This window comes from Mya arenaria, chromosome 12 (genome assembly GCF_026914265.1).
Source record: "Mya arenaria isolate MELC-2E11 chromosome 12, ASM2691426v1".
Classification (NCBI taxonomy): domain Eukaryota; kingdom Metazoa; phylum Mollusca; class Bivalvia; order Myida; family Myidae; genus Mya; species Mya arenaria.
In genome coordinates this window covers 10,441,587-10,455,911 of record NC_069133.1, presented here as the reverse complement: position 1 = coordinate 10,455,911, position 14,325 = coordinate 10,441,587, and the positions used below count along the sequence as shown (strand labels likewise).

Genomic DNA, 14,325 nt, shown 5'->3' with positions numbered 1-14,325 from the left:
GGATTACTTACAAAGTTACATCCTAGATGCAACATAATCAAATATGCACTCATTCCAAACATTTAAAATAAAACCGAAATATTTAGAATAGGAAAAACACCATGTTCTAATACACCTCTTTTTGGTGGGGGAGTTCTATTTTTTTACTTGTTTTATATTCTTTGTCATAATGTCAGAGATATTTTGAAACAAGACTAGTTTATTTGAATATAAATGTTCACATTAAAATCGTAATTTGATTTTTGACACTCACTTAGTATTCAACTGAGTTTCCTGATCTAACAATAGATGGCCTCTTAGTTTCCGTCTTAAATAAGAAACCCTTGTCACTCAAGACAGGCTTCATTACATCCTGTTTTTCAGACATTTGACAAAGTTTAAACAATTTCAAATAATTATGCTCTGATTAGTCTTAATGACAACATCCTTAAATAAACTAGCTACACTGACGGATGAAAACATTATCAAAGCAATAGATTAAAGTGCAGTACCATCAGTTTCAATAGATTGTTAACCGCAAGAAAAACATTAATTAGCTTTAATATCTAAAGATGAAAATTCTGTTATGATACAAATTACACACCAGTTTCTGAGCTCGCATCTTTAATGCCCTCATCAAGAATCTGTATCGACGGCTCTCCACCAGTAACAGCTGTAGTTGTTGTTGTGGTGTTGTCAGACAGAACTGGGGCTGTTGTTGTTGTTGTTGTAGCTGTTGCTGCAGTTGCTGCAGTCGCTGCTGATAATACTGTGAGGTTTGCAGGGGGTTCACTACCCGCTGCAACAGCTTGGGTGGTCTCTGATGTAACTGCCATCTTGCTGGAGGAAGAAGTTGTAGTTGTAGTGCTAGCAATAGCATCAGCTGCTGTAGTGACTGCTGGTGCAACGGATGATTTTTCAATAACCTTTTGAGCCCCGGACACTACATTATCCTCCAATGACTGTTTATCGGTAACAGATGTTTGGCTTGTGCCTAGAATGTTTGTTTCTGATGAACCTGGGGTCTGGGAATTGGGCACAGGGGTGCTGACCAAATCAGTGGTTGCCCCAAACTCAGGGATAGGGAAATGACTTAATGTGGGGTTAGTTGAACCTGGGGATAGCTTATCAGAGCTCAACAGTCCTGGGGAGGAATTCTGCACCTCATCTACAGCACTGAACAATAAATCCATTTGTTCTTGGGTTAAATTCATCTGCTCAGAGAATAAGTTCATGATGTCATTTGATTCATTACCAATGCCCTGACCATACATCTCCATAGACTCGTTATATCCTGGGGGTTCACTAGTAGCTGGAGAAGCTAAACTTTCATCATTTTCCATACTGAGAATGGTGTTGATGATACTCTTTTCATCATCTGCAGACTCGCTCGTAGGTTGAGCTGAAAACTGCTGATTGGCTAGCTTAGCAGCCATAAATTCATTTTTCAGGAAATTGGAACCCTGCAGACTGGAATTCTTGGCATTCTTGGACCGTAACTTTAAGTTCTCAATGTCTTGGTCGGTCAAATGAGGCACTATAATATCTCCAGGCTTAGGGGGTATAAATACACGGTCCCCTGACAATGGTAGCGGAGAGTCTTTACTTTCACGTCTTCTGCTACGCTTGGTCGTGTTCATGAAATAAACAAACTGGTCCTGAAAATTACTACTGCCTGTTATTTTCACTTTTGGGTCTGCGGTTCGAGTCTTTTCAAGAAATTTCTCAAACCTTCCCTTAGGTTTATCTGGTATGCTCTGTGTGTCACTTTCACTGTCAACTTCTATATCATCCAAAGAGTCTAACTTTGACAAAGATGAGGAAAGCCTTTTTCTTTTACCACTCCTTTCTGTTTTATGTGTATCTCTGTGATAGTCTGTGTCAATTTTCTTTCCTTTACCATGGTGAACAGGCTTAGATTTTGGGACATCTTTCTGCAATAGCCTTTGCTCTAGTAAACTTGTGACCATAGTGGGCATAAGATTCTTTGTACAATAGTCGTGATCATGCTGAATATGATCTTGTGGCGTGCTGAAGCCATTTTCAACAGCTGTCACCGGAGAATGAGCCAAGTTGCCCTTTACTTTCTGTACAAGTGAGCCAAGACTGTCAGTTGCTGGTGAAGATTTGCCACTGTTTGACCTGCTTCTGGACAACGGCTTTTTCATTTTTTCTGCAATTTCCAGTGCAGATGTTGGCATTAGAGATTTGTTCAAACTGCCCATATTTGATATGGGTGTGTTACTTTCAATGCCCATACCAGAGTTACTAAATGATGCAAATGATCCAATCTTAAATTTGCCAACTTTTGGAGGGGAGGCTTGCAGCTTGGCCGACTGTGATAACTGGAAAGCAGATTTAAGATCAGCTTTTTGTGGACTCAACAATCCAAGAATACTCTCTGCTCTAGTTGGAACCAGTTTGGGTGTCTGCTTGGGTGCTTCTACTATCACTGGTGACGTACTTTTTCCCACAGGTGACAATATCAAGGGCTGAGCCAGTGAAGTAAAATTGGGCCCAGGAATGAGTTTAATCCCGGAGGCAAAATTTTCAGGTATTGCAAACATCTTGCCTCCAAGGCTTTTTGAAAGGTTTGAATCATGCAAGGTCAAACTGCCATTACTGTTCACACTGACAAGGACAGGTACCAAGTTTTTCACACCAGATTTCTCACTTGTGGGGACCACAACAGTGGCAGGTGGGTCCGCTACTGGTGACTGTGTTGTAGTGTCTTCATAACCGCTATCCTGGGATAGCTCACTAGTGGAGCCCAATGGAGTCCGGGCTTCTTCTAATTGAGTATGAGGCTTTTCTGCTGAAACAGTTTGTGTATCTGTATGTATTTCTGCACTCTTATTTTGACTACCTGTTTTTACTCCTGGGGCCCCTGCATAACAATGGTCCGAATCAAACCTGAAAATTGGTACATCATTTCCCTTAGATTCTGTTAACAAGTCATTAGCACTACGAATATCACAACTATCCTGATTTTCTGTGGATTCTAGCCTCGATTCTTTCATAAGTTCCCTGGTATCTGATATCGAGTCAATTCCAGTTGTTTCTAAGTCCATAGCACTATCCTGGTGTAAATTTTCACTATGTGTAGGCAAAGCTTCACACTGAGTTTCTAATGAATCTGAAGTAAGTTTTGACCCTATTGTATCACTACCTGTTGAAAAAAGGATTGTTCCTTGCTTTTTATCACAAATATTTACATCCAAAGGTTCGTCATGCATGAGATCAGAGTCCGTGGACAAGACTGGGCTTTCCACAACTCCCATAGAGTCGGGGTTTCGCCTGTCCGGGGAAAGCAAATGAACACTTGTTGAGGAATCATCCGTACACATGGTGTCTGTCAGATCCAAAGCCTTGAGAGTGCTGCAAGTTGTTGATTTAGCCTGACAACTGATGGAATTACAATCTGGCATCTCTAATTTTGGCTTCCGATTTGGAACCATAGTATAAATAACAGGCTTACGTTTTGTGCTTAATTCACTGTTTTTCTTGTTCAATTCATTTACACTTTCATTTACAACAATGGATTTAATGATCCCAACATTATTTGAGATTTTTGCTTCACAATTATTATTGTTGTGACAAGATGTGTCACTGTTTTCTGCTTGTGACTGAACTGACTGCCTATTGGTAAGACCTGCTGATTTTGTCAGATTGCTGCCAGAGCTAAGTCCACGAGAAATATTGATCACTAGAGTCTCAGGCTTTTTCTTGTCGATACAAGTCTCAGAGTGCAGCTCCTTTGCTGGCATTACCTTCACATAAGGCATTTTCGCACTAGTTATTACAGAGGTAGACTTGTGATTTGATGTCTCTTGTTTAGCAGTTTTTGTTCCCTTTAAAGACACCATATTTTGCACCTTTCCATTATTATTTGAATAAGCTTTGTTCTTAAATTCCTCTGATGTAAGAGATTCATTAGATTTCTTGATATTTCCATTCAAAGGCGACTTGATTATAACTTTGGCACCATTCTGTGTAATAAATTCCCCAGTTTTATCATTCAGTTTCAGTCTATTCACAATCATTCTAGTTGGTACATCCCCATCTTGTTTGGACACTCCAATGTTATGACTGCTACCAGTGTTTGTGCATCTCATAATAACCTTATCAGAGCAATTATCTTTGTTATCATTTAAGCCAGTATTAATGTTGGTCACCTTTGAATGCTCAATCCTATCACAATCCTCAACAGGTAAAGATCTATTACCACTACATGAGCAGTTGTTAGTACACTTCAAACATTTATTATCCCTTGTTTCATTTTCTGTCCTAGTATAACTACAAGCATTAGAGCATGTCACTTTATTATCACTGTGGCCACATGTACACTTCCCTTCGCATGTGCTCTCAGCTGACTCACTATTATTTGTATGTGAAACAGTCAGGCTATGGGCTGGAGGACTTGTGGTGTTATCTCTATTTCCCACTTCAGAAACCTCATTTACATGTGAACGGCCATAGCTTTGTGTATCTAAATCTGAACTAGCACGTCTCATTTTATTGCTGTTTAACTCGGAGCTATCATCTTTCAACAAGTCAAATTTATTACTTTTCTTAGCATTTCCATAATTATGTTCATCAAACATTTTCTCCAGCCCTGCTTGCCCTTTGTCCACCTTCATCTTTTTCACAATAACAACACTGGGCTTCGGGCGCATTTTCCCATTGTTGTTGTTGTGGATTTCCCGGTTTTCCTTTTGCCCATTAACAGTTGTGGAGGGTTTGGTTCCACTCTGGTGCTTCTGTCGAGTCAGGATAATCCTCTCGGTACCTTTAAAAACACAGAAAAAAACATGTATGTAACAAATAGTAATATATATATTAACCATGTAACAAGATTTAATACTTCATATTACCGGTATAGGTATGAAACAAATAGTAATATACTAACTATGTAACAAGATTTAATACTTCATATTAAAGGTCTATCTGACAGAATTACTTTATTGATTAACCAGCCACTTATGAATGGTGTTTATGTGAAGTAAATTACAATACATGTATTCTGTTGTAACAAAGGATTTAGGGAGTATTTCTACTGCTTTAAGGCTTAAGTTCAGATAAGAGAGGCAAATTTAAAAACTTCCTGATATAACAGGATACAGTATTTGATTATCTTACTTCTTTATTTTTGTCCTTAATCAAAAAACATTTGTGGAACTTGGTGTCAATGAAATAAAAGTACACCATTCATTTAAAGTTATATGATACATAAAACATAAAATATTACTGTACATATAATAAAATAGATACAGGATACAGCTTAATTTAAACATACTTTATTCAACACATATATGTACATCAGATTGCAACATTATATATTTTAAATATTAAATACACGATGTTGAAGCGATTAAAATGTAAGCTGGGCTAAAAAAATTCTCTCTGAAACGGAGGGTATTTAAAGCTTCATTAACAACTTAATATTAACATTGCTATTTAGGGATATATTCAATCATACAACGCATCATGTGACTATGCATAAAACAAGCCTTAAGCAAATAGGTTTCAAATTAAATAAACTGTATCCTAGCATAGCGTTTCAGATAAAGGTAAGTCAACTTGTACGAATATGTAACTATGTGCGCATTAGAAATAGTTACAAACAACTGCGTAAATCCAAGTTCAAAATAGCAAATATCACTATCCTCATTCCTTTTAACTTTTAATGGATATAGGACTAGTGGTAGTCTATTATTACTGTCTATAGTTCATTCTCCCCTTCTTTTCATGGAGTTTACCAATTTATCTTCAAACGATATACCTTGTCCTAGTGTCACACTGTTTAAAACCTTGAGAGTATCCAATCCACAACGAAGCTCATTATCTGAGGATTCTGCTGGGATTTTTTTCAGACCAATTTTAGGCAATACAGACTTTTTTCCGAAATGTAAATTAAAATATCAGACCTCCAAACCATAGTTGTATGGAAAAATTGGTGTATTCTTAAAGAAAAACATTTTCAAATTTACTTAACTTTTTCTGTCTCTTTTTAAAGCTTTTCATTTGTATGAATTCTGAAAATCAGACAGGGTCTTGCCCAATTCCAAAAATAATGAGAAAAATAATTTGTGTTAAATGTTGATAGCTGCAGACAGTTGTATACAACTTAGATAAAATCATTTTGGGCACATAAAATGAGATAAACAACAGATCTGAAGATAATAAGTATCTTCCATGGCCGAGAGTGTAAGATTGGTTCATTCCGACCCAGGGGTAGGATGTTTAGCGGAAACGAGGTTTACCGAGCAACTCGTACTTTTGTATGTAATTTTTGTATGTAAATTGCCTGCACATAAAACCCTTTCAAAATGATAGCAAATGTATGTGGGGTCACTAGTCATCCAAAATTCACAAAAATGTTATTAAAGTATCAGCCACCTTAAATGCAACTGATGTTTTAAAACATAAGGTACCAGACTTCTAAGGTTTTACAAATAGGTGCCTACCGTCATCTGTTTTTTGTTGAAGCTCAGCAGCGCTGGCCAACAGGTCCAGGGGGTTGAACTCCATCACAGACCTGCGTGCATAGGACCAGACATGGTTGCTTATCTAGGGGTCCGCACACTGGCACTTGCGCCCGGGGTGTACTGGACCAGATTCCCCGCTAGGATGACGTGCTCAACACTGATGTAGGAGGTTACAATCAGTTGATGCTTTAGTATACAGCTTTAAGAGGTTCTTCAGTTATGAAAGAGTGGTAGTCATCATTCTGAAATGGAGTGAGATCATGAACTGAAAAAAATATTGATCTACCATAAATCAAAACTTGATGAGCACTGGATTCACAGCAGAGTTCTATTACCTCCAATGGAAGTATTTTAACATTTAAATTTCATATTGATGAATATTTTCTTTCTGAACTATATATACATAGAGTTTAATATACATAGGGCTTAATGGCCAACATATTGGTTGCTCATATTGAAGGTGTTACCTTATAGCTTGGGCCTAAAAAAAAAAATTGTTTGGTTAGGGTTACATCCTTTTCAAAAATAGGTATGGTAGGTAGGCTTGTTTTTTTGTTTTTTTTATTAGGCTTTATATAAGAATATCATTTTCATCATTTGAGAATGGTGTTAAAGTTATCTTCTGTATAAGCATTTAAGGTTTAAACTACATATTGAAAAGCAATTGAAAAAAAAAAACAAAAAAAAATTTTTTTTTTTTTTTTTTTTTAGTTTTTCATTTTTTTTTTCAAACTGACTATAAAAACGGTAGGGTCGGCACCTATTCCATAGGTAGGGTCGGGTAACCCGAACCAAATGTATTTTTTTTTTAAGCCTTGTCTATTAAATTGTGAGTAATGAGAAGACGCTTTTGAAAAATGAATTTGTGTTTACTTAAAGTAGTTAGGTTTCAGCAGCTGCTCAATATATTATGAATGTACATGTATGCATAATTAATATATAAAAAGTTTTTAAACAAAACCAAAAAAAAAATCTGATTCTCATAAGCATTCAATGTAACGGCATATGAAGGTAGAGGGGTGCGACAAAAAAGGGCAGGGAGCAGAACCCTTCTTAAACTCATAAGCTAAAATCCTTTAAACATTACTATGAGAAACACTCAGGTTATTTTCATGAGGATAAATAATGAAATATGTAAATCATGATGAACAATGTGTTGTTGACGGAATACTTAATATCAAACACCTACATTCAAATTGCTTCATCTTCTGCTTCATTCAGTGATAAATAATAAGTAAAGGTCAGTAGAAAAAGGTAGGGCTTTGTCAGTAAGAATATAATTTAAACCATTATATACATTATCATTTGTAAAGAGGCCAAACTTGAAAATAAACAATTACCAAGATGAACAGATTAAATGTATATAAACAGACTATTGCAAAAGCTTGCTAACTATTTTAAAGTAAATAAACTTGAAAACAGGAACTAATGATTATGTGGTTTACAATATCCTTAAACTAGTAAACATATCATGAGTCATTAACATTACATGTACCTCTGTTTATTACATGCATGCGTACATGCATGTATAATAAAACATGTTTTCCATCACAGATATATCCAACGTATAAAATATACACGAACATAAGAACAAAGTGGACAAAAACACACAAGGTCTGTATTGTTGTTGCTAACAGTATTCTCCAACAGACCAATATCATGTCACGTTATGAACTCAAGTATTTATAAACATGTCTCTTTGAAAAGTCAACATTGTTTTGATAACCTTCATGTCATCTGTCACTGCCTAGAAAAAAACTATTGGAAGAGAATTTTTATTTTAAAAGAATAAACATAGCATACTGGTGCTAATGGCGGTTTTAACAAAAATCTATTAGTAGAAATTTAGGGTAATAATTGACTTAATTAATATAGATTTTTTTATGAGTGTTTCTACACATTCTCTTGACCTACAAATTTGCCTGAATAACAATAATTAGGCCAATTAACCTGTTTGTTTAGTTATGGCATGGACACTAATTGCCCCCTAGGGATTTTAGATGATGCAGATGGCAGGATAAACTGCAGGCTTGTGTAAAAACCCATGTCAAGTATACATCTTTGTGTCAAAATCCAAGTTATATTAGAAAGGATTATTATGCAACTTGCAATGTTATATCTAGATTTTTGATAAAGGAAATGACTTTGTTCTTACTTCTTTGTTTCGCACTTAACATGTATAAATTTACGAATAAAGTTAGATACCTATTACATACAAGCCCTTCTTACATTCTTTAAAAGGACACATCAGTGTTGAAGCAGTTATCTGTATTGATTTATCAGGACTATGACACAAAGTGCATCATCATTGATATATAGGGTCATTGGATATAGTTTAATTAAAATCCATAACTTATCATAAGTAACACAATCAAAATCCAAAACACCAGTCAAATTATAGTTTGATTTATTTCAATTAGCCAGACCGAATACTATTTTCAAGGCTAGGGTAATACTTCGGAAGACTGAACATATATCTAAAATCTTATGTATGGGTAGGTTTTCCCTATGTGAAGCCATGAGTTCACCTTACTGAAACACCCACCTGCCTTGATTTATATTTAATCATCTATACTTCCCAAAATACAAAGAGAAACAATTTGGTAAATGTTATCAGAAGACTATTAACCTGTGGTAAAAAGGTTTGAACAGCTCCGCAATTATTGGATATCAGACAGCCGAACTATTTTAATAGCTAATTAATTTATCAAATTCTTATACTTCACATAGAATCGTTTAAAGCTGTTCTAACATAATAGTACATTCTAAGTTTAATACTGCTCAAAAAAGCTTAAATGGTATATAATTAAATATACATGGATCACCTGAAGATGAATAAAGATGTCATGGGCTATTGAAATAAATTATTCATATGATCCCTTTAACCTGACTTAGAGAGAGCTGATTATAATAGTGTGTTCTTTAAATAACTGCATTCTATGAAAATTCAATAGAAAATTCATTGTCAAAATTGATAAAACTTAACTTTTACAAACCTTGTAAATCTCAAGAAAATAAGGTTTAAAAATAAATAAACTGATTATACTTTCGTAAGAGGTTGCACAGAGTATTCCATTTTTATAAAAATACTGTTTTAGGGATTAAAACTAAAGTCAATATGATTATAGTATTTCAATACCTCAAATCCATTCAAAGTAATCCACTCAAAATGCTATAATTAACTAAATAATACAATATTCATACATGAGCTCTTTTTTCATGAACCATTCAACAGTATTTCCCTCTAGCGAGCCCCACAATGTGTATCGATCCCAAACTAATTACAGATAGTGTGGCCAACTCCACAATGGTTCAACAGGCACAGATAGGCTTCTTTGCTTGCTGATAAACCATGCACAAGTGTCCCAATTTAATGGGGAAATACAATATCCTGGCAAGATTTGGATGCAAATTGGATTGTTCATGAAATACACATAAATTTGTATGCATTAATGAAAGTAATGAACATGAACAGCACAACATACATAAGTACTTTAATATCCTTTTCATCAATAATAAATCCCAGTTCAAAAAGATACTGGAATACATCCCTGCATATTGCCATACAAATTTCCTACTTTAGTGCAAACAAACTTGGTCATTTAAAAAAGGTGTAATTTCTATCAATTCAACCCAACCCTTTGTTTATAAATGTGCCTTTAAAAATCTTTACAATTGATATTTGCCAAGCTTAAGAGTCCACAACACCAAATTTAAAAAAAACAAAAACAGACTTTTTACCACATCTTCGGCAAAATAACTAAAAATATCAATTGAGACTTTCAAAGCATACATGCTGACAGTCAGGTAAAAAATATAATGTAACACATTGAAATTCTAAAGGCTGCTGTTTCATTTGTAACTTAAAACATTCAACAGCAATCACATATAATACTAGTGTTCTATAACATCTTCAGAAGATTGTAATCTAATTTTTTTGCAAGCATTAGCTGTTAAAATTAGGCTTGAGGATCAACAAGAAAAATTCGGGCAAAACAAATATGTTACCACATCATTTGGCTGTAAAAATTGTCACAAGCCCAGCAATGCTTTCTCTCAACTTAATGTGAATAGGATTTGGGCGTATATATGCCAAATAAAAAAATAAAATAAATAGGCCTGGCAAACATCTTACAAACTTAGGTTCTGGACATAGAAATAATTTGTGGTACCTATAAACACAGTATAAATTTTATTTGGCCTAATGTATGGTATGAAATTATTTTGACCACTGCAAAAGAGTGTCAATTTAAAAGCCCTCAAGCACATCAATAGAATTGTAAGTGTGCAAGTCACCATATCTCCTTAACAGTCTTTAATACAAGTTGTTTAGTTATTTCTGTTATTAATACATGCCTTTGAAGGTTATTCTTTAACACACTTTCAGTCATTGATTGTTCACACTATCCAAACTTCTTTCCGTTCTCCCATACAAAGGCCCACAACACCTCAAGATAATGATCATCATTTAGTCAATACCTCCATTTGTAATCATAGGGGGAAAAACACAACAGCTTTTCCTGAACAAAATCTAGCATTGAATAAAAAAACACTTCAAAAAAGTATAACCTATCGGAAAATAGTAGTTTACCTTTCAATGTGTGTATTTATCTCATTTTTCTCATCACGGACACAGACCCTGTTGTCTCGCCTGGTGATTCAGAAAGCCGTCCTTTGTTTTCGTTGGTCCTTTACTGTAAGATCTTGTCAGCAGTAATTGACTGAAATTCAGAACAATATAACTGTTATACACAGAAAGCAAATATCAGTTATAAACTATCTGTTTTGTTCTATAAATCTGTCAATTAACCATTTTTTTAAAGATGTACAAGTTCTACATATACTTTCAAGTATTACTTGTAATCATTCTGTTTTATACCAGTATATCTAGGACATGGTGTTAAATAAGTAAGACAGCCCATTACATTACACACTGTTCATGCTATCATTCACGTTTTTGTATTACTCTTTTATCATAATGAATCTTTTAACTGAAGCAAACGCGACCAAACCCTTCAGGTAATTCTATATGGAAAATAAATGCAAAACATACAGAGCAGAAATAAGCCCTCACTAAACACATTTTAAACACCAAACAACTGAGCTCTCCCCCATAAGACGTTCTCAACTTATTGAACCAAAGCAACTGTGAAAGCCAATACAAAGAGCCAGGCAGAGGTTCGCTCCCCTGTCTTTGTGTTGCAAAATCTATACACTGCAAGCTGACACTGTTTATAGCCTGATAGTGGGGCACCCAGTGGGGGAAACCTGTCAATACAGTACATGGAGCACATGGTATGATGTATGCCTTGGTGAATATAAATATTTAATACCATGACCAACCTTAGGCTTACATAAAATATTGTAGCTGGTAGTAGAAATAACATTCAGACTAAAGTCAAATACAAATTCACACCAGTTGTTTCATAACATAAGAAAATAATTGACATGCAGGTCACAAGTGATGAAATGCAAAGAAAATAATCATGGTCATTATCTTGACCATTTGAAATAGGTTAACAAAGAAATAAAGCAATGGAAATAGTCATAGTATTTATGAAAATATACATGTAGAGTAATCATTTTTTCAAATAAATATTACTGATAGGAGATATAATTTACACTTTGAAAAATGCAATCATGCAAATAAACAATTAATATTGGAATTATTGACATACAGCATTTTACACTCACACACTTTTACTTAATAAATAACACACAAAAAATAATGTCTATGGTAACCTTTTCAGCAAATGAGTTTATTATTTTTACAGCAATCAACATACAACTTTTATAATAGTCTGAACATTTGTTTCAGCCACACCAAATAAATTATTGTTGTACCCATTTCGGCCCAAAACTTCTCTTTTTTTAAACCAGGAACAGAGAAAACATACTTTTTTAAGGCCAAAAGAAGTTCTTTCTTTCAACTAATACCAACAAAAAATTGGGAAAGTTGGTAGGTTGTTGGCGGATCTGACCCGAACTGATCCATATCACTATTGTAAAAAAATTGAACTATAAAAATAGTCAATTCGTTCACTAAAATTTTGCACATTATGAAGGAAATTACGAAAATAAATATATGGTAGGGCAAGTAAAGTCAGGCAGGTAAGTAGAAACAAACAATTTTAATGCCTTATCAATAATCAGAACATTTAAGAATTGCTGTTAAGGGACTCAATCACAATTAAATGTTGGAAATGATTATCATCATCTTCCTTGAAATTGACATATCAGGCGTGTAGCTGACTACCCAAATATGCAGGTGCATAATGAAATTTTGACAGGTCAATGTTTTGGTTATACCAAACCCCCCCCCCCAAATTTGAAATAAAAACTGAGAAGGGGAAGGGGTTAATATGCTGTCCGTCAATGAATTAATTTCGATCTGCATTATCCCAAATTTGCCCTAGCTACGCATCTGTAAATTGAAGTTTTTCATTGTTATGAACAAACAGCATCTGGCAGGAACCTGTTTAAACAGTTTATTTCCTGGTCTTATATTATTGAAATATCAATGGAATTGCAGCTTTTTTATCCAGATATGCAGTGGTCGAAATTAGCACAAGCCCTGCACTGGTAAAATGTCAACTGGGCTTGCTCAAATTCTGAATTTTATATAGCAGGGCTTGTTAAAAAAATGACGCCAAGCAATAGTATAAGAATTCGGGCTTGTTCATCCAAAAGTCTAATTTAGATGACTGGATATGAGCATAAATTTGATAACTCAATTTTTTTTATCATTGTAACAAACTATTTTTTTCACTCGATGTGTGACCCTAAAATTGTGCACGAGTCCTTTTAAAAGTAGAATTCACATGACAGTAGTCTAAAACCATTTTTGTGTGATTTGATGCAACAATTCTTTGCAAGACAGCAGAGTATTTTTTGGCATTTTGTTTATTTTTGTCTTTTAATAGCCAAAGAATTGATGCTGCAAAGATCTAGGGAGAAATACTCGCTTGCTTGGTCTGAACATAGTTAATGTATTATCTGTTTTAAAAATAATCAATATTGCATCATTACTCATGGTATGTTTCTCTTTTCAAATGATTATTGACTATTTGTATCAAATTGTTTTATATTCAGTATGCATTCTTTATTTAATGTCCTTAAGGGCTTACCCATGCAAGGACATAAATAGGTGGACAAAGAACAATGTTGTTGACAAATCCCATGTACTGATGTAGATTATAGTCCCCACAGGCAATGTCCCTTTAAAGACTTAATACAATCTAATCAAATGTCTCCAGAAGCAATAACAAAAATGAACTTGAGGACAGTGAAGCGTCCACATCATATTATTAATAATTAGTAATGTACCAGTATAGTAATAATACTAAATTTAATGGGGTCAAAGCAATAATAGTAATGACATCTTGGCAGCAGTATGTACATGACGTGTGTACATAAGGTATTGACTCGTGTCTAAAAATAGAACACCCAAAATACGTGCATACAACATGCGATCGCATCGAAACACTCCCAGAAACAAAACAAAAGAAAAACAATGGTTGAATTGATTGATGGCTCAATATTTTATTCCTGTGCAACACACAATTCCAAATTTGTCCTGGCATCATCTCTGTTCGTTTTTACCGCCATTTTTACTTCGGACAAAGTAACTTTGCCAGTGGCGGATAACTTTGAACAGACGACGCAAATATAATTCCGCAATTTTATGAAGTATGCATGATTTGATCACAACATATTGCTAATTATACTTACGCTCTATCATTCTTTGAACATCCACAACCGTCAAAATGGACATCAATTCAAGAATAGAGCAAAATATAGCAAATGTTCGTGATCAAGTATTTTACGCATCCGTTCTCGGTTCTCGCAATCAATGGAA

General features: G+C 34.7%; 1 protein-coding gene across 3 annotated transcripts in view; it reads right to left on the bottom strand.

Annotated features, from left to right (window-relative positions):
- Positions 1-14,325, bottom strand: part of LOC128211069 (uncharacterized) — a 30,589-nt gene extending 16,264 nt beyond the window's left edge. For 2 of the 3 annotated variants that reach the window (XM_052915469.1, XM_052915471.1), the window contains exons 1-4: positions 14,199-14,325; positions 11,059-11,188; positions 6,447-6,709; positions 584-4,768 (exon numbers count right to left, since the gene is read on the bottom strand). In XM_052915469.1, the coding sequence (XP_052771429.1) occupies positions 584-4,768; positions 6,447-6,510 (4,249 nt within the window). In that variant the 5' untranslated portion in view covers positions 6,511-6,709; positions 11,059-11,188; positions 14,199-14,325. Of the gene's footprint in view, positions 1-583; positions 4,769-6,446; positions 6,710-9,606; positions 9,704-11,058; positions 11,189-14,198 lie in introns of those variants that run through there. The other variant, XM_052915470.1, reaches the window with a different exon arrangement.